This window comes from Pseudonaja textilis, chromosome 4, assembly GCF_049901715.1.
Source record: "Pseudonaja textilis isolate UNSWEBS1 chromosome 4, rPseTex1.2, whole genome shotgun sequence".
Taxonomy (NCBI): domain Eukaryota; kingdom Metazoa; phylum Chordata; class Lepidosauria; order Squamata; family Elapidae; genus Pseudonaja; species Pseudonaja textilis.
This window is the reverse complement of record NC_141993.1, coordinates 92,843,632-92,860,894: the sequence shown is the minus strand read 5'-3', so window position 1 is coordinate 92,860,894 and position 17,263 is coordinate 92,843,632. Positions and strand designations below refer to the sequence as shown.

General features: G+C 49.5%; 1 protein-coding gene across 4 annotated transcripts in view; it reads right to left on the bottom strand.

The window, feature by feature from the left end:
* Positions 1-9,687, bottom strand: part of CCDC50 (coiled-coil domain containing 50) — a 43,191-nt gene extending 33,504 nt beyond the window's left edge. For all 4 annotated transcript variants that reach the window (XM_087933744.1, XM_087933745.1, XM_087933746.1 and 1 more), the window contains exon 1: positions 9,630-9,687. In XM_087933744.1, the coding sequence (XP_087789870.1) occupies positions 9,630-9,678 (49 nt within the window). In that variant the 5' untranslated portion in view covers positions 9,679-9,687. The remainder of the gene's footprint in view (positions 1-9,629) is intronic.
* Positions 9,688-17,263: the final 7,576 nt, after the last annotated feature.

The following is a 17,263-nucleotide window of genomic DNA, read 5'->3' as shown; positions in this document are numbered from 1 at the left end:
TGAATGGAATTGAAATAGAATAGAACAGAATAGAAAACAACATAATTAGAAAGAATAGAAAAGAAAATAGAATAGAAAACAGAATAGAAAATGAATAGAATAGAAAATGAATAAATAGAAAATAGAAGAGGAAGAGGAATAGGAATAGGAATAAGAATAGAATAGAATAGAATAGAATAGAATAGAATAGAATAGAATAGAATAGAAAATACAATAGAAAATGAATAGAACAGAATGAGAGAATAGAAAATAGCATAGAATAGAATAGAAAATAGAATAGAATAATGAATGGAATAGAACAGAATAGAAAACAACAATTAGAATAGAAAAGAAAAGAAAATAGAATAGAAAATAGAATAGAAAATGAATATAATATAATAGAAAATAGAATCAAATAGAATAGAACAGAACAGAATATAGAATATAGAATAGAATAGAATAGAATAGAACAGAACAGAATAGAACAGAATTCTTTCTTGGCCAAGTGTGATTGGACACACAAGGAATTTGTCTTTGGCGTAAATACTCTCAGTGCACATAAAGAAAAAATAAAATACATTCATCAAGAATCCTAAGACACAACACTGAATCATTGTCATAGGACGCTAAATAAGCAATCAAATCATTCTAGGGAACGCAGAAAACAATATAAATGGTAAAGATACAAGCCACACGGTTATACTCAGACCTGGGGAGAGACAGGGTTAGTTACAACATAACTGAAAAGAGTGACTTACGACCACTTTTCACACTTATGACGGTTGCAGCCTCCCCAGGGTCACGGGATCCAAAACCCAGAGGTTCAGCCACTTGACTGACAACAATTCATTTAGTGACCAGCCAGAGTTGCAACGGCCTTGGGAAAAGTGACACATGACCCTGTTTCACACTTACAACCATTGTGGCATCCCCATGGTCACTTGATCCCCTCTTTGCGACCTTCTGACCGGCCAAGCCAGTCAGGGGGAAGCCGGATTCACTTCACAATGGTGCAACTCACTTAACAACCACAGTGATTCACTTAACGGCGGTGGCCAAAAAGGTTGCAAAATGGGGCGTGACTCACTTAACAAGGGTCTCACTTAGCAACAGAAACGTTGGGGCTCCGTTGTGGTCAAAATCGATACGGGCTCTGTTGCTGAGGGCTTGAATTTGTGGCTGCAGGGAAGCTGCGACGGTCGTTAAGTGCGAAAAAGGGTGGCGACTCCCTTCTTTCCGTGCTTTATACTTCAAACGGTCATTAAAAGGTCGTAAGCCGAGGACCACAGGAACAGGGTAGAACCGTTGCATTCCCGCTGTTGCCAGTCCCGGAAAACCGGAGGCGGCCAGGCCGGGAGGGGAGCTGGTGAACTTTGGCCGGGTGTAGCAGCCCTGGGCTGGCCTGGAGGAAACCGAGGAGAAGAAGGGAAGGAAGGAAGGAAGGAAGGAAGGAAGGAAGGAAGGAAGGAAGGAAGAGGAGGAGGAAGGAAGGAAGGAAGGAAGGAGGAGGAGGAGGAGGAAGCGGGCTGCTGGCACAAGAGGCTGGGTGAATGGCAGCGCGGGTGAGAAGGGTGAAGAGCAAGCAGGAAGCAGACATCCACACACCAAAATAACACAGTTGGAAGGGTCCATGGAGGTCTTCTAGTCCAACCCCCGATTGAGCAGGAGATTGTCCAATCTCCAGTGATGGAGCAGCCACAAGTTCTAGTGGCCAGCTGTTCCCCTGGTTCATTGCCCTCCCTGTTAGGAAGTTTCTCCATAATTCCAGGTTGTTTCTCTCCTGGACTAGTTTTCATCCATTTCCTTCCTTCCCTCCTTTTCTTTTCTTCCTTCCTTCTTTCCTTTCATCCTTCTTTCCTTCCTTCCTTCCTTCCTTTCTTTTTTCCCCCTTCTTCCTTCCTTCTTTTATTTCATCCTTTTCCTTCCTTCCTTTTTCCCCCTCCTTCCTTCTTTTCTTTCTTTTTCCCTCCTTCCTTCTTTCCTTTCTTTTTTCCTTCCTTCTTCCCTTTCTTCTTTTCCTTCCTTCCTTCCTTTTTTTCTTCCTTCCTTTCCTTTCTTCCTTTCCCTTCCTCCCCTTTTTCCTTCCTTCTTTCCTTTCTTCCTTTTCCTTCCTCCCTTTTTCCTTCCTTCCTTCCTTTCCTTCCTCCCTTTTTCTTCCTTCTTCTTTCCTTTCTTCCTTTCCTTCCTCCTCTTCTTTCCTTTCTTCCTTTTCCTTCCTCCCTTTCTTTTTCCTTCCTTCTTTCCTTTTTTTCTTCCTTTCCTTTCTTCTTTTCCCTTCCTCCCTCTTTTTCCTTCCTTCTTTCCTTTCTTCCTTTCCCTTCCTCCCTTCTTTCCTTTCTTCCTTTCCTTCTTTCCTTTTTCTTCCTTCCTTCCTTCCGGAATCCTAGGACTACAAGGGCCTCGGAGGTCTTCTAGTCCACCCCACCCGCTCAAGACCCTGTACCATTTCAGTCAAACGTCCACTCTCTTCTTAAAACCTCCCGTGGTGAAGCAGAACCCCCCACCTCTGGAGGAAGCCCTTCCACGTGGTCAAGACTGGACGAGCGGATTGGAAGAGGGGGCATCTGGGGCTCCCCCACAGCAGCTGCTCCCCCTGGCTCAGTCTCCCCAAAGGGTGGGGGGACAGCCTTCCACAGGCACTCTGCCTCCAACCCCCCATCCCAGCAAGCTCGCAGTTCCTGCCCCCACCTCTCCCAGCCCCACCTGCCAATCAATCCTCAGAGACCCCCAACCATTGCTGGGCTCCTCTGGGGTGCATGCTTTTTCCCATGCTGGCTGCACCCCAAGGCTGCAGTGGGGGGGGCAGAGCTCACCCTGGATCCAAAGCCCCAGAAGCCCCCTTTGGTTGTGTGTGTGTGTGTGTGTGTGTGTGCGTGTGTGCGTGCTACACCTGGGTCAAAGATAATAAAAAAAAACCACCCAGAGTTTCTTTTTAAAAAATGGGCAACCTCCCCGAGACAATGAGGCCCTTGTTCCTCGGTGCAGAAGTGGGTTTGCGGGGCCCCACTGGAGGGAGGGGAGGAGGGAGGGGGGAGATCAAAGGTGAAGCCCCCCCTCCACTGAAGGGCAGGGGCCGCTTCAGACCAGGTTCCCAGGCCCCTGGGGAGGGGAAGGAAAAGGGGCTTTGGAGCCAGAGCTAAGGGGGTGCACCCAGGGAGACCCACCTGCCGGGCCCTAAAAATCAGGTCCAGGCTCTCCCTCCCCTCCCCCACTCCCCTCCCTCCCCCCTTGGAAAGGACCTCTGGGTTTGGGTCAGCGTCTTTGGGTCAGCTTCCCGACCAAAGCAGGCCTTCCGGGCCCCCTTTCCTACGGCTTTGTTGGACTATAAAATGGGGAGAAATGAGAAGAATGGGAATTTAGGGGAGGAGGAGAGGAAAAAATATAGGATAAAAAAGGGGGAAGACAAAGGAAAGCCCTGACATCTGACTCTCTTTAGTAAAACAGTGCAACAACACAACGGCGTTTTCAACTTTACTTTTTCATAAATAATACATACCGTAAGAACAAACCAATTTCACAACTAAACCCCAAATCAAAGCTTTCTTTCTTTCTTTCTTTTTCTTTCCTTCCTTCCTTCCTTCCTCCCTTCCTTCTTTTTTTCCTTCCTTCCTTCCTCTCTTCTTTCCAGTCTTCCTTTTCTAGTTTCCTTTCTTCCAGCCTTTTCTTTCTTTCTTTCTTTCTTTCTTCTCTCTCTCTCTCTCTCTTCCTTCCTTCCTTCTTTCTTTCTTTCTTTCTTTCTTTCTTTCTTTCTTTCTTTCTTTCTTTCTTTCTTTCTTTCTTTCTTTCTTTCTTTCTTTCTTTCTTTCTTTCTTTCTTTCTTTCTTTCTTCTCTTTCTCTTTCTTTTCTTTCTTTCTTTCTTTCTTTTCTTTTCTTCCTTCTTTCTTTCTTTCTTTCTTTCTTTCTTTCTTTCTTTTTCCCCCCAAACACCTCAAGGGCAAACTCCAGAAGTGGTTTCCAAACAGAAGCACTCCTCGGCTTAGGGATCGTTTAGTGAGCCAAGTTACGATGGCACAGAAAATAGTGACTTGCGACCGTTGTTCAAACTTACGACCATTGCCGCCTCCCCCGGGGGGGGTGTCCCACGGTCAAAATTCAGGCGCTTAAACCACTGACTCCCGTTTAATGAAAACATCTGCAAGAAAACAACCCAGCTCAGAGGGCACCAAGGACCCCATAGCCTTCCTCCTCCTCCTCCTCTCCACACACCCCACAACCTTCCAGCACTGGTGACGTTCCCTAGCTGGGTCATCAAACGTTCTGCCAAAATCAACGCAGCTCGCAAGAGCCTCCCGGGATCACCCGTCCGTTCAGCCCCCTTTTTCCTAAGGAGCTTCATTTGCGCTCTTAATTACTATGATTATGCGGTGCTCATTTATTTATTTATTTATTTGTTTTGAGGCCTGCAATTTGGTGCCTCCTCCTCCTCCTCCCTTGGGAATATGCTTCCTCAGCGGAGCCGAGGTTCGAAAGGAGCCCTTCGCAAGGGCCGCGTGGTGTGAAATTGGCCTTCGCTTTTTAAAAATAAAACTCCTGCAGGTTTCCGGCAGGACATTCCCACAGGTGACTGACTCCGCCAGCTGTTATTTTGCACCTGTCGCCCTCTGGTCTCTAGGCTAGAGAGGGGGGTCTCCCACCTCGGCCCCTTGAAGACTGGAGGACTTCAACTCCCAGAATTCCCCTGGTCGGCTTGGCTTCGTCTCTTGAGATCCCCTCCTCTGCAATCTCTCCGTTTGAATTTGAGTTCTCTTCCGTGCTGGGAGTGGAAGGCCGGAAGCTTCACCGGCTGAGGAATTCTGGGAGTTGAAGTCTTCAAGGGGCCAAGGTTGGAGATTGAATCTGGGGTCTGGAATTGGGCAGTCCGTCCTGGACGTACGGCCACAACTGAGCCCACAATTACTGTCACTAAGTGAGACGGGGCTAAAGTGAACGCTTCCCCCCCATTTTATGACCTTTCTTGACACCGTTGTTAAGTGAATTGCGGCAGTCGCTGAGGTAGTAACACGGTCTTTAAGTGAATCCAGCTTCCCCGTCGACATTGCTTGTCAGAAGGGTCGCAAAAGGGGATCCTATGATCCCCTGGACACTGTGACCATCATAAATACAGGTAGTCCTCAACTTATGACCAGAATTGAGCCCAACATTTATGTTAGCAACATAAAGAGGTATTTGTTAAGTGAGAAGTTTGATAAGTAAGTTTTGACCCATTTTACAACTTCCCTTGATGCGTTTGTCCAGTAGATCCCTGCATTTCTTGAGTTAGTAACCCGGTCGTTAAGCGAATCCTGGACTTACGACCACAACTGAGCCCAAAATTACTGTTTTGCTAGGTGAGACAGTGTTTAAGTGAATGTTTCCCCCATTTTATAACCTTGACGCCATTGTTAAGTGAATCACTGCAGTTCTTGAGTTAGTAACCCGGTCGTTAAGCAAATCTGGCTTCCCCATTGACTTTTGCTCATCGGAAAGGTCGCAAAAAGAGAATTGTGTGACTCTGGGACATTGAAATCATCATAAATGAGAGTTGGCTGTCAACCATCCAGATGTAAATCATGTGACATATGAATGCTGCAATGGTCATAAGTGTGAAAAATGGTCATAACTCACATTTTTCACTGCCATTATAACTTTGAACTGTCACTAAATGAACTATTGTAACTCAAGGACTACCTGTATGTCTGTATTTTGATCACGGGACCGTGGGATGCGGCAACGGTTGTAAGTGTGAAACAGGGTCATAAGTCACTTTTCCCAGAGCCGTTGTAACGTCGACTGGTTACTAAATGAATTGTTGTTAAGTCAAGGACAGCCCGTAGCTGTTTCTCATAAACCTCAGATAAATCTTTCCTTGCCTTTCAGTGACAAATAACTTAAGACAAACCAATAACTTTTTAGCTGTTCAGTGTAAGAAAAATTATTCTAAGTTTTAGCTTGCACAGTTTTCCAAATATTTCTCTTGGGACACTATTTGCATGACATAATTTGGCAAAATGTACTAAAGGTCTGGTAAAGATCCAGCCAGCGGGTTGTGTACACAACAACAAAAAGTTTACGCAATGTTTACTTTGGCTTTTTCTGGGTTTTTAAAAAAATACTGCTATTAAAACCTTTTAAAAACGAGGGTAAAAACAAATATAAACTAATAAAAAGCAAGGTAGGCCAAAGAAAAGGAAAGCAAGCTAAAAGTGAAGGAAGGAAAAAAGAAAAACAGACAATAGGATGTAAATAAATGGTTTCTGATCTTTTTTAGAGCAGTTAAAAATACAATTAGAAATTTCCCTCTTCCTGTAAAAGTTGCAACAGAACTCTCTCTTCCTAAAATCTGCATCTAAGCACCAAAACCATAAATCACAAATTTATTTTTTTGTCTGTTCTGCACAAAAAGTCCAGAAGCGATTTCCAGCCAGCAATAAGCACAGATATCGTCTTTTTCTCTCATCAAATGAGTCAATTTAGCCACCCTCACCTTCACCAAACCTTCCTCCACTGTAGGGATTGGCAAACATTTCCACCTCTGACCGTAAAATAATCTCCCCGCCATTTTTAATCTACAAATATACAAAGTTCCACGCCTCTTTTCCAACTCTTTGTCCGCCAGCCGCCAAAACGGAAGACTTCTACTCTCAAACTGTATAATGGCCCTTTTTAAAAACCCTCTGAATCGGTGCCTTTGAATGCAAAATTCTCTTAGTTTTTTTTTTTTTTTACATGTCCACCCAAGCACGATAAATCTTCCCTTCTCGCTGCTTACATTCCCAACCGTAGATAAGAAGCCCTCTTTATTTTGGTGCTTCTCCGTGATCTACAATATTGGCCAAATTCAGTTTGCAACTCAAGAAGTGGTGGGTTTTTTATTTTGTTTTTTGCAAATCCAGAACATCCTTTAGCAACAGGCCAAAGGTGGTTTTGCAAACGGACCCGTGAGCGCGTGTGTGTACAAATATAAAGCAAATAATGGCCATTATTTTAGTTGCCACCCTGGATGTAGGCCGTAACCCACATCATGTTCCTTCCGACAAGGCGCAAATTCCCCTTCTGCAATCAGCTTAACCCATCTACACACATCTAAGGAAGCTGCGGCGCACACCGCCTTTGAATAAAAAAAATTGTGAGTCAGAAAAGTTGCTTCCAACTTTCGTCTGTTTTTTTTTTCTTTTTTTGATACCTGAGGCTAAGACAATCTGCAAATATCTTGGAAGAAGTTGTGGGTTTTTTTTTTTGTAAGGCAGGTGTGGAGGCATTTGGGGGGTCCTTTGTGTGTGCGCGTGTTTGATGCCTCCTGGCCAGAGGGAGGATTAAAACTACACAAGGATAAAGAGAGAGAGAGAGAGACTTACTCCGGGGGCCAAAGGAGGTCAGGGAGACAAGAATGGATCCCACTTCCTAGGTCTTCTTCTTCTTCTCCAACACCCCCCCCCAAACAATAACAGAATAGCAGAATACCAGAGTCGGAAGGGGCCTTGGAGGTCTTCTAGTCCAGCCCACTGCTCAGAATAAGATCTTTCCCGAAAAATCAAGGGAAGGGCTTGTCTCACAAACAAAATCTCGGGCAGATCTTGCAAAGTCACTTTCCTTCTCTCAAAGCAATTCCACAAGTACATCAAGTTCTTGACTTGCGACCACCGCTGAGCCCCCAATTTCCACGGTTTAACCCCAACGGCTACTCGTTGATTTATCTTAAGAGGAATTCTTCAGCTGGCCACAGCGACTCTGCTTTGCTCACAAGCCACAAAGTCTGAGGTGAGTTTTGCTCCCCTGTTTCCGACTTTTCTCGCCAGATTTCTTCAGTCAGTCGCCGCCGTTATGTTAGGAACATGGTCATTAAGTGAATCCAGCTTCCCCACAGATTTTGCTTTTCAGAAGGTCACAAAAGGGAATTCAAGGGACCTCCAGGAGGCCGCATTTCATTTAGTGACTGTTCAAATTTACGACACTGAAAAAAAGGGACCGATGGACTGTTTTTCTCACACTTACAACCGTTGCAGCCTCCCCCATGGTCACGTGATCAAAATTCAGAGGCTTGGCCACTGACTCGTATTTACGACGGTTGCGGTGTCCTTGGGGAGTCACGTGATCCCCTTTTGTGACCTTCTGACAAGCAAAGCGAATGGGGAAGCCAGATTCACTTAATGACCGTGTGACTAACTTAACACCTGTGGCGATTCCCTTAACAACGGTGACCAGGGAAGTTGTAAAGTGGGGCAAAACCCACTTAGCAAATGCCTAGCCTGGCAGTGGAAGTTTTGGCCTCCTGTTGTGGTCAAGGACCAGCTGTGTGGAGAAGCGGGCTTTGCACCTGGGGGAGTGAGGAAGCAGTCTGCAACAGCAAGCAGGGTGTTGTGTGTGTGTGTGTGTATGTGAGAAAGAGAGAGAGAGAGGAGAGAGAGAGGAGAAAAAGAGGAAAGAGGGGAGAGTGAAAGAAAGAGGGAGGGAAAGAGAATGAAAGAGAGAGAGAGAAAAAGAGGAAAGAGGGGAGAGTTAAAGAAAGAGAGAGAAGAAAGAGAAAAAGAGGAAAGAGGGGAGAGTGAAAGAAAGAGGGAAGGAAAGAGAATGAAAGAGAGAGAGGAGAAAGAGAAAGAGGGGAGAGACAGAGAAAGACAGAAGAGAGAGAGGGGAGAGAGAGAGAAAAAGAGGAAAGAGGGGAGAGTTAAAGAAAGAGAGAGAAGAAAGAGAAAAAGAGGAAAGAGGGGAGAGTGAAAGAAAGAGGGAAGGAAAGAGAATGAAAGAGAGAGAGGAGAAAGAGAAAGAGGGGAGAGACAGAGAAAGACAGAAGAGAGAGAGGGGAGAGAGAGAAAAAAGAGGAAAGAGGGAGAGTTAAAGAAAGAGAGAGAAGAAAGAGAAAAAGAGGGGAGAGAGAGACAGAGAAAGACAGAAAGAGGGGGAGAAAGAAAGAGAGGAGAAAAAGTGGAAAGAGAGAGGGAGGGAAAGAGGGAACAAGAGAGGAGTGAGAGAAAAAGAGGAAAGAGAGCAAGAGAGGAGAGTGAAAGGGGGAAAGAGAGAGACGGAGGGAAAGAGAGAAAGAAAGAGGGAGGGGAAAGAGAGAGAAAGTCAGAGAGAGACGGAGAAAGAGGGAGGAACCGAGGGAGGCCGGCCAGAGAAAACCCCCAGCCAGCTCTCCTCTTTCGGGGCGGGGGCTGCTCCCCTCCGGGACTTTCCAAGCGACTCCCCGGAGGCGCCGGCTTCCCTCCCTCCCTCCCTCGCCTTTTCTCTCCTTCCTTCCTTCCTTCCCTTCTTTCCTTCCCTTCTTTCCCGCCGCTACAAAGTATCGAGCGGAGGAAGCCGCCGCCGCCGCCGCCACCGCCTGAACGAAGCCGGGGAGCCCCCGCTGGCTTCCCGCGACAGGTGGCGCCGACCCCGCGGGCCCCCTCGCCCCGCTTTTCCCGGCTGTTGAAGCGGGGCCGGCGCTCAGGCGGCTCGGCCCGGCCCGGCCCGGCCCTTCCCCGCTGGGCCTCCGGACCCTCCCGGGCCGAGAGAAGCCGAAAGTCCGACCCAAGCGCCGCCGCCTCCCCCGGCTGCCTCCCCCGGCCGGCCACGCACCACGGGCTTGGTGGTGGCTGCCGCCCCAAAGGAAGCCCATGCGGCGTGGGGCTCCTTCCGTCCAGCCGGGAGGGCGAGGCCCCCGGGCCGCCTCCTTCCCGCCCGCCCGCCTCACCTTCCTTCACGCCGGGCAGCTTGGAGCGGTCGATGCCCACTTCGGCCATGTTGCGGGCGGGGCGGGAGCGCGCGTGCCCGGACAACACCCCCTCCTTCCCCCCACACACAGGCGGCTTGCTCTTCTTGCCCCCCTCCCACGCGCCCGCCGCGGGGACGCGCCTGGCCTCTCGCTCCGCCGCTCCGGCCAGTCCCGCTGCAGCCGCCTCCTTTGCCCTCCTCCCTCCTCTCTAGCGGGAGGGGCGGGGCCGGGGGCGGGGCATTGCCTGGCCCCGCCCCTCCAGGTAAAGCGGGGACGTCCCGCTCTCTCTCTTTCGTCTCTCTCTCTCTTTCTCTCTGTGCCCCTCCCAGCCCCGCCCCGCCCCTTCCCTGCGCATGCCGGGAAGTGTAGTTTGATTCCCCCACCCTCAGGTTCCCTTTGTCTCGGCCTCCGTTTTCTTCCCCCGCCGGCTGCGGATGATGGGCGTCGTGGAGCAGGGCGGGCTGGCGGACGGCGGGGAAGGTTCGGCGAAGCCATGGACGGACCTTAGGGAGAATCAACCCTAGAACGGACGGAGGACCGTCCCTGACACAGAACCATTCGCCCGTGGAACTGCTCGCCACCAGAAGTTGTGCGAGCTCCATCCCGGGAGTTTTTTTTTTCAAGTAGGAGGCTCAGCCCGTCTCGTTGTACGCCTGTCGTGCTCTGACGATAGAGGTCGATTGGATTGGGTCGGAAGAGACTGGACTGGCTGGGGTGGGATCTAGGGTCTCCTGCGTGAGCAAGGGGGTTGGGCTAGAGGACCTCTGAGGTCCCCCGCCCAACGCTGGGATTCTGATGTGGGGTGTGTGTGTGTGTGTGAGGTGAGTCCCCAGGGAATCCAACCCCATCAAGGTTGAAAGGGGCAGGGGGAATGCACTGGGGAGGGGGGGGAGCAGGACTTGAACTCAGCACCACCACCACCCTCCAAGTTGCGGGCCTACTAGAGCAGGGGACCTCCAACCTTAGCGACGCGGTGGACTTCAACTCCCAGAATTCTGGGAATTGAAGTCCTCCAAACCTTAAAGTGCCCCCCACCAGGAGAATATCAGAGGGGCTGATGATCTCAAGGGGACCCTTGCTTGCAGAACTTTTGACACCTTTGGGAAGGAGAAGATCTGGGTTCGGATTCTGAGGAATGGGGCTGGTTTCATTCCCCCCCCAAATTGCATTTCGCTGCTTCCACTTGGGCTGAAATCAGCGTCGATGGGGCATTCCCAGTTCTCGAACTTGGGGGGGCATTGCTGTTGGCCCCCCTCCAATCTAGCCCCCCCTCCACCCCCCCAATGCAAAGGGCCTGGGAGGGAATCCCCTTGAGTGCCATTCTGGGGACCCCCGGAGCCCCTCCCTGCCCCCTCCTGAGATTGAAAAGGTTTACCTTCTCATTGCAGGCTAGGGATTTCCTGGTGGCCTCCCATCCTGGAGTAAACCAGCCCACCACACCTGGCTGGGATACTTCAGGATTAACCAAGGTTGAGACCCAACCTGCTTGCCCCATGGCACCCTGGGAGAATCAAGGCAGGTGGTCCTCCACTTATAACCACAACCGAGCCAGGTGGTTGCTAAGTGAGTTTCGTTCCATGTTACAGACTTTCTCGCCACCGTTGTTAAGTGAATCATGGCGGTTGTTCTACGAGTAACTGGGTCGTTAAGTAGAGTCTGGCTTCCCTGTTGGCGTGGCTCATCAGAAGTTCGCATAAGGGGATCACGTGACCCTGAAACCGTCGTCAGCTGCCAAGTGGCTGAATTTGGATCAGGTGGGAATGTTGGTGGTAAGTGTTCAAAATGATCCTAGGTCATTTTCAGTGCCAACGGTCACTTCAATGAACTGTTGTAAGTCAAGGAGTCCCTACACTGCTCAAATTGGAAAGGGGCCCCCAGTGGTCATCTAGCAAACCCCATGAGATCAGGGCAGTCTTCAGCCCCTCCTTAAAAACCTTCAGCCATGGAAACCCTCCCCTTCCAGAGATAAACAGACAAGAGGTTTCCACTAGGGGTCAGATCTGATTGGGGGGGGCATAAGGGGGCCTTTGAAATCAGCATCAGTCCAAATAGAGCCGGAAGGGACCTTAGAGGTCTTCTAGTCCAACCCCGTGGCTGAAGCAGAAGGCCCTATACAATTTTGACTGTCCAGTCTCTTAAAAACCTCCAGTTACCTCCAGTAACCTCCAGTAACTACGATTTCTTGTGGCAAGTCGTTCCACTGGTTAACTGTCCTCACTGTTAGGAAGTTTCTCCTCAGTCCCAGGCTGCTTCCTTCCTTGGTGACTTTCCATCCTTCGCTTCTTCTGGTGCTTTGGGGAAGAGGTGGACCCCCTCCTCTTTGGGACAGCCCTCAAATATCAAACGGCAGCGTTGGAAGGGACCTCGGAGGTCATCTAGTCCAACCCCACCCCCCACACACACCCCTGCTCGAGCAGGAGACCCTAGCCTAGACCATTCCTGACAAGCGGCTGTCCAGCCTCATCTTAAAAAAAAAAATTCCTCCCGTGTTGGAGCAGCCACGACTTCTGGTGGCCAGCAGTTCCGCTGGTTCGTTGACCTTCACGGTCGGAAAATGTCTCCTTCATTCCTGCTCCAACACGGGAGGAATTTTTTTTTAAGATGAGGCTGGACAGCCGCTTGTCAGGAATGGTCTAGGCTAGGGTCTCCTGCTCGAGCGGGGATATGTGTGTGGGGGTGGGGTTGGACTAGATGACCTCCGAGGTCCCTTCCAACGCTGCCGTTCTGATATTTGAGGAGTTGTCCCAAAGAGGAGGAGGTCTACCTCTTCCCCAAAGCCCCGGAAGAAGCGAAGGATGGGAAGTCACCAAGGAAGGAAGCAGCCTGGGACTGAGGAGAAACTTCCTAACAGTGAGGACAGTTAACCAGTGGAACGACTTGCCACAAGAAATCGTAGTTACCCCATCACTGGAGGTTTTTAAGAGACCGGACAGTCAAAATTGTATAGGGCCTTCTGCTTCAGCCACGGGGTCGGACTAGAAGACCTCTAAGGTCCCTTCCGGCTCTATTTGGATTGATGTTGATTTCAAAGGACCTCGGATGCTTTGGAGAATAGATTGCGCCCCCCCGTCTTCTTCGAGACAGCCCCTCCAATGCTGGAATACCGCTATCAGCCCCCCCCCATTGAAAGACCCCCCCTATTGAAAGACCCCCCCCCAAAGGAGGAACCGTCTTCCGAGAGCTGCAGACACACACACACACACAGACACACACAACCCCCCCCCAAAGTGCCAGGGAATCGCACCCGCCTTGTGCCGCCCCGCCCCAGGAGGCTCCACCAAAAACCATCTTTGCAAACCCATAATAACCCCGCGGGAGAAAAGGGGGTAATTAGGGGCTTCCCCGATCGACCCAAGTGGCTTATTTTGTGGTGGCCGGCCGGGCTGCCGCCTGAGATTCTGCCCGCAGCTGGTTTCCTTTCCCAGCCAGAAGTGAAACTCGAACCCAGGACCCTCCCACACGCGACGTCTTTCTGGGGGGAAGTGGAGGGGGGTGCCTCATCCCAGAGCAGGTGGAAGGAGAAGCTGGGAGGGGTGTCTGTGGTATGTCCCCCCCCCCGCCAGAAATAACAGCCTTCCTCAAACAGGAACCTGCCCTCGGTTTTCCCGTCTGCTTTGCACTTTTGCAACTTTCGTCTTTCCCCAGAAAACAGGGTTTGCAAGGGACCTCAGAGGTCATCTAGTCCAACCCTCCCTGCTCGAGCAGGAGACCCTAATAGAAACACAGGACAGAGTTCAAAGGGACCTTGGAGGTCATCTAGTCCAACCCCTGCTCGAGCACAAGACCCTAATAGAATAACACAGTTGGAAGGGACCTCGGAGGTCATCTAGTCCAACCCCCTGCTTGAGCAGGAGACCCTTATAGAAACACAGGACAGAGTTCAAAGGGACCTCAGAGGTCATCTAGTCAAACCCCATGCTCGAGCAGGAGACCCTAATAGAATAACACAGTTGGAATGGACCTCGGAGGTCATCTAGTCCAACCTCCTGCTTGAGCAGGAGACCCTAATAGAAACACAGGACATAGTTGGAAGGTACCTCATAGGTCATCTAGTCCACCCCCCCACTCGAGCAGGAGACCCTAATAGAATAACACAGTTGGAAGGGACCTCGTAGGTCATCTAGTCCAACCCCCTGCTCGAGCAGGAGACCCTAATAGAAACACAAGACAGAGTTCAGAGGGACCTCGGAGGTCATCTAGTCCAACCCCCTGCTCGAGCACAAGACCCTAATAGAATAACACAGTTGGAAGGGACCTCGGAGGTCATCTAGTCCAACCCCTGCTCGAGCAGGAGACCCTAATAGAAACACAGGACAGAGTTCAAAGGGACCTCGGATGTCATCTAGTCCAACCCCTGCTCGAGCAGGAGACCCTAATAGAATAACACAGTTGGAAGGGACCTCGGAGGTCATCTAGTCCAACCCCCCGCCTCGAGCAGGAGACCCTCACAGAATCACAGAAGGACAGAATTGGAAGGCACCTCAGAGGTCCTCTAGTCCAACCCCACCCACCCACCCATCCAAGCAGGAGTCCTTACACCAGAGGCCTCCAAACTTGGCCACTTTAAGACTTGTGGACTGGCTGGAGAATTCTGAGAGTTGAAGTCCACAAGTCTTAAAATGGCCAAGTTTGGGGGGGGCCCTGCCCTGCACCCCTTTCTGACAGATGGCAGGCGGTCCAGTCTCTTCTTGGAAAGCTTCCAGGGATGACGACCCCCTTTATGTTATCTGGTTTGTTCTATTCCTTTGCTGTTTGCTTCCTGTGCTATCCAGATGTTGCAATGTTGGGCGGCCTTAGCAACGCGCGGAGGGATAAATAAACACACACGGAGTATCCTGGACATATTCCCTGGGACTGTAGGCTGCCTAAGTAATTACAATTAGGTGAAAGAAAGTGAGGTCTTTAGCCTTAAAAATAATGTCCATGGGGAGGACTACAGCACAGCTTCAAGGCCTTGGGAGAAAATGGGAGAATGGGTTTGTTCAGAGCGTAATTCCATGTTTCAAATTCAAAATACAAACTAACTCCCTTTACCAATTTTTAGAGAAAGGAAGGAGAAACAGAAAATACTTTTCCCCCCTTGTTTTTATAAGTGTGTTTTGTGTATGTGTTTATGTGTGAGAGAGAAAGAGAAAGGGGAAAAAAAAGAGCTTGATTTTAGAAAAAGATCCTAAAAAAAGGATCCTGTCCTGTCCTGTCCTATTCTAAATTTATACAATACTTTGTAACATAATATACACTGCTCAAAAAAATAAAGGGAACACAAAAATAAGACACCCTAGATCTGAATGAATGAAATATTCTTATTCAGTGCTTTGTTCATTTCATAGCTGAATGTGCTGACAACAAAATCACACAAAAATTATCAATGGAAATCAAATTGAGCAACCCAGGGAGGTCTGGATTTGGAGTTATGCTCAAAATTAAAGTGGAAAAAAACACTACAGGCTGATCCAACTTTGATGTAACGTCCTTAAAACAAGTCAGAATGAGGCTCAGTAGTGTGTGTGGCCTCCATGTGCCTATATGACCTCCCAAGAATGCCTGGGCATGCTCCTGATGAGGTGGCGGGTGGTCTCCTGAGGGGTCTCCTCCCACACCTGGACTAAAGCATCCCCCAACTCCTGGAGTATGGTGCAATATGGCGTTGGTGGGTGGAGTGAGACATGATGTCCCAGATGTGCTCCATTGGATCCAGGTCTGGGGAACAGGCGGGCCAGTCCAAAGCATCAATGCCTTCGTCTTGCAGGAACTGCTGACACACTCCAGCCACATGAGGTCTAGCATTGTCCTGCATTAGGAGGAACCCAGGGCCAACCGCACCAGCATATGGTCTCACAAGGGCTCTGAGAATCTCATCTCGGTACCTAATGGCAGTCAGGCTACCTCTGGCGAGCACATGGAGGGCTGTGCGGCCCCCTAAAGAAATGCCACCCCACACCATTACTGACCCCACTGCCAAACCGGTCATGCTGGAGGATGTTGCAGGCAGCAGAACGTTCTCCACGGCGTCTCCAGACCCTGTCACGTCTGTCACATGTGCTCAGTGTGAACAGATGTTCATCTGTGAAGAGCAAATGGCAAACGTCCTGCACGGTGTTGGGCTGTAAGCGCAGCCCCCACCTGTGGACGTCGGGCCCTCATACCGCCCTCATGGAGTCTGTTTCTGACCGTTTGAGCAGCCACATGCACATTTGTGGCCCGTTATACATCATTTTGCAGAGCTCTGGCAGTGCTCCTCCTGTCCCTCCTTGCACAAAGGCGGAGGTAGCGGTCCTGATGCTGGGTTGTTGCCCTCCTATGGCCTCCTCCACGTCTCCTGATGTACCGGCCTGTCTCCTGGTAGCACCTCCATGCTCTGGACACTACGCTGACAGACACAGCAAACCTTCTTGCCACAGCTCGCATTGATGTCCCATCCTGGATGAGCTGCACTACCCGAGCCACTTGTGTGGGTTGTAGACCCCGTCTCATGCTACCACTAGAGTGAAAGCACCGCCAGCCTTCAAAAGTGACCAAACCATCAGCCAGAAAGCATAGGAACCGAGAAGTGGTCTGTGGTCACCACCTGCAGAACCGCTCCTTTATTGGGGATGTCTTGCTACCTGCCTCTGCTTTCCACCTGTTGTCTATTCCATTTGCACAACAGCGTGTGAAATTGAGTGTCAATCAGTGTTGCTACCTAAGTGGACAGTTTGATTTCACAGAAGTGCGATTGACTCGGAGTTACATTGTGTTATTTTAAGTGTTCCCTTTATTTTTTTGAGCAGTGTATAATGATATATTTAACGATTACAGGTAAAAACTAAACAGGTAAATAACAGTCCACATGTTGAAACCTAGTTAATATTAATCCTGGTTTTTGGCTGGCTTTTTTTTTTATTCTTTCTCCAAATCCACCCTCTTTGATATTGTATGAGCCCAGGGAAAAAAAGGTTAATTTGGTTTTAAGCACACTGGATGTTAATGCACGTATCTAGCTCCTTTTATAAGGCTAATTTCACTCACTTAACCCAGTTTAGCTAAGCCGGCTTCACACAACACCCAGCAATCAAATGTGGTTTGTTTGCCATTCATCCCAAGGAGACAAAGCAGTTCTTCTCTCTTCCTTTGCAGGGAAGATGGGCGCCCACAGCAATTTTCCAGCGGAGATTGAAAGAGGAGGTGTCCTAAGAATCCCTGCTGTAAGTGGAAAATTCTGAATCATAAATTCTGAATCATAAATTCTAAGGCTGGAAGGGACCGTGGAGGTCTTCTAGTCCAACCCCCTGCCAAGGCAGGAATCCTTAGACTAACCCAGTTGGCCAAGCTTTTCTTGAAGATGTCCCTGCAGGCTCTGGGAAGGAAGCTCTTCCAAGGATTAATCGTTCAGACTATCAAGAAATTCCTCCTCTGTTCCAGGTTAGATCTTCCTCTGAGGAGCTTCCATCCCTTCCTTCCTTCCTTCCTTCCTCTCATTCTCATCTTCCTTCCATCCTCTCTCTCTCTCTCTCTCTCCCTCCTTTCCTTCCTTCCTCCCTCCTTTCCTTTCCTTTCCTTCCATTCTTCCTTCCTTCCTTCTTTCTTCCTCTCATTCCCATCTTCCTTCCATCCACTCTGTTCCTCCTTCTATC